Source organism: Poecilia formosa, unplaced genomic scaffold (assembly GCF_000485575.1).
Source record: "Poecilia formosa unplaced genomic scaffold, Poecilia_formosa-5.1.2 Scaffold386, whole genome shotgun sequence".
NCBI lineage: Eukaryota > Metazoa > Chordata > Actinopteri > Cyprinodontiformes > Poeciliidae > Poecilia > Poecilia formosa.
In genome coordinates this window covers 430,777-432,825 of record NW_006800325.1, presented here as the reverse complement: position 1 = coordinate 432,825, position 2,049 = coordinate 430,777, and the positions used below count along the sequence as shown (strand labels likewise).

The 2,049-nt window shown below is 44.4% G+C and overlaps 1 protein-coding gene across 2 annotated transcripts in view; it reads left to right on the top strand.

Annotated features, from left to right (window-relative positions):
* LOC103154427 (spermatid perinuclear RNA-binding protein-like) overlaps positions 1 to 2,049 on the top strand; it is a 57,410-nt gene that overhangs the window by 52,791 nt on the left and 2,570 nt on the right. The window contains exons 15-18 of one of the 2 annotated variants that reach the window (XM_007575705.2): positions 479 to 619; positions 699 to 822; positions 1,802 to 1,852; positions 1,937 to 2,030. In XM_007575705.2, the coding sequence (XP_007575767.1) occupies positions 479 to 619; positions 699 to 822; positions 1,802 to 1,852; positions 1,937 to 2,022 (402 nt within the window). In that variant the 3' untranslated portion in view covers positions 2,023 to 2,030. Of the gene's footprint in view, positions 1 to 478; positions 620 to 698; positions 823 to 1,801; positions 1,853 to 1,936; positions 2,031 to 2,049 lie in introns of those variants that run through there. The other variant, XM_007575704.2, reaches the window with a different exon arrangement.

The window sequence follows — 2,049 nt, the reverse complement described above, 5'->3', positions numbered from 1 at the left end:
ACACACACACACACACACACACACTCAGGGACACACACACACAGGGACACGCGCACACACACATTGTTTTATGAATATTTATTATTCCTAATATATCAGTGACTTATTGATATTTTATTATTTACGTTAAACAACGTTATTAAAACTGGGGGATTTTTATTAAATGTTTTTTTCTCGGACCAGTCGGATATTTAGGCTGTGAGAAATATTTCCAGATGTAAAGTTTTATTATTTCTAGTTTATTGTCTCCCTGCTGTAGAGTACTTATTATTATTATTAAGACATTATTAATAATAATAAAACATATCATCATATAATAGTGAATTGAAATTCTTGTTTTAGTTCATTTGTATTTTGTGAAGACTTTATAAATCCTGAAAATGTCACTGCAGCACCTCAGGCGTGCATCTGATCTGACCCGGTCAGGTGTCTGTCTCTCCTGTGACCCTCTGCCCCGTGTCTCTGTCTCCCCCTGCAGGTGGAGGTGGATAAGCAGGTGTTCCGGGGAACCGGTCCCAATAAGAAGGTAGCCAAAGCCAGCGCGGCGCTCGCCGCTCTCAACAGCCTGTTCTCCGGATCCAAACCGACCAACGTGAAGAAGAAACGCCTCAACCCAGCAGTGAGTTCAGCTCTGAGGGAGGCTGCGCCCCCTGCTGGCCAGTGGCTCCAGTTCAGCCCTGATCTCTGTGTCTGTGCAGCCGAAGCGACCCCTGACCTCTGTGCTGACCATCCCGACGCTCGCCGCCAGACCTCCACGGATCCCCGTCCTGCCCAGAGCGCCGTACATCAGCACGCCCCCCACACACGGCTACATCCCCCCAGGTGGGTCCGGCTGCAGATTAAATCTACTTTCAGGATTAAATGAAGATTTTTCTGTTTTCGGATCAAAACATGAAGAGAAAACTAGAATTTACTTCAAAGAACATCTGAACGTTGCAGCGGCTCGTTTCTGTTCCCTTATGATGGATTCATACCTGAAAGACGAACCTGCTGAAATCCAACAAGCTTAGTTTCTGGTTGCCATGGCGATTGGCACATTTTCTTGGCAGCAGAGGAAGCCCGCAGCATCACTGTTCATGACTGAAATGAACACCTTCTGTTCCTGCTGGAGACGAAGGTTCACTGAGAGAACATTAAAGTCTTTAAACAAAACATGTTGGAGACAAACTGTAAAGATCTATAATCCATAAACTTTTACAGTTTAGTTAAAATGTTCCTGAATGTTTTAAAAGTTTATATTTAGGCTAAACTTCTGTTTTTATTTATTAAATGGGATCAATTATGCAAAATGAACACTTTGCCCACTTTAGTTCTTCCATGTGGGTCTTTACTGCTTCCAGAAAATAAACAGAAAAATAGAACTTAATGTTTATTGTGTCTGGAAAACGAGCCATTTCAAAAACCTCCAGCAGCAGCTCATTAGCATAAAAGTGACAGAGCAATAAAACGTCTGATTCTGAAAGAGGCTCCAACAGGCAGAACTGAGGAGATGAAATCTCATTAATAATAAACGTGTTTGTAGTGTGCAGATTTATTCTAACTCGTTTAAAATTAAGCAAAATAAAACATAATGCCATCTTTACAGGAAGCTGTGTGTTTTTGTAGCTCTGATATTTTCAAACTGGAGTTGTGCTGCAGTGAGGCGGTTTTTCTCCTCAGGTTACTAATGAATGTCTGATATTTCTGCCCTCCATCCCCCTGAGGAAACCAGCTGCAGGTCTGGAGGTCTTCTGACCATCAGAGGGAGGAAAACGGATCAAACTGTTTCCTGATGGTGACGGACGTTTTGTCTCCTCTGCAGGTTTCAGTGCTCCGTACGGCTACAGCCCTGCTGCCCCCCTCCCTGCCTACAGTAAGCCCCTCTACCTCTGATCAATAATCAATAATCCATCCATCATCCCATCACTCCAGCTTCTGTTCTTTGGCTCTTCCTCAGGTCTTCCCTCCAGATTGCCCTCAGTAGTTGTTCCCGTCATCAGAGTTCCCCCCGTTTACCCCGTCACCCACCTGTACCCCTACTAGCCCCCCCCACCTCTGCCCATTACCCCC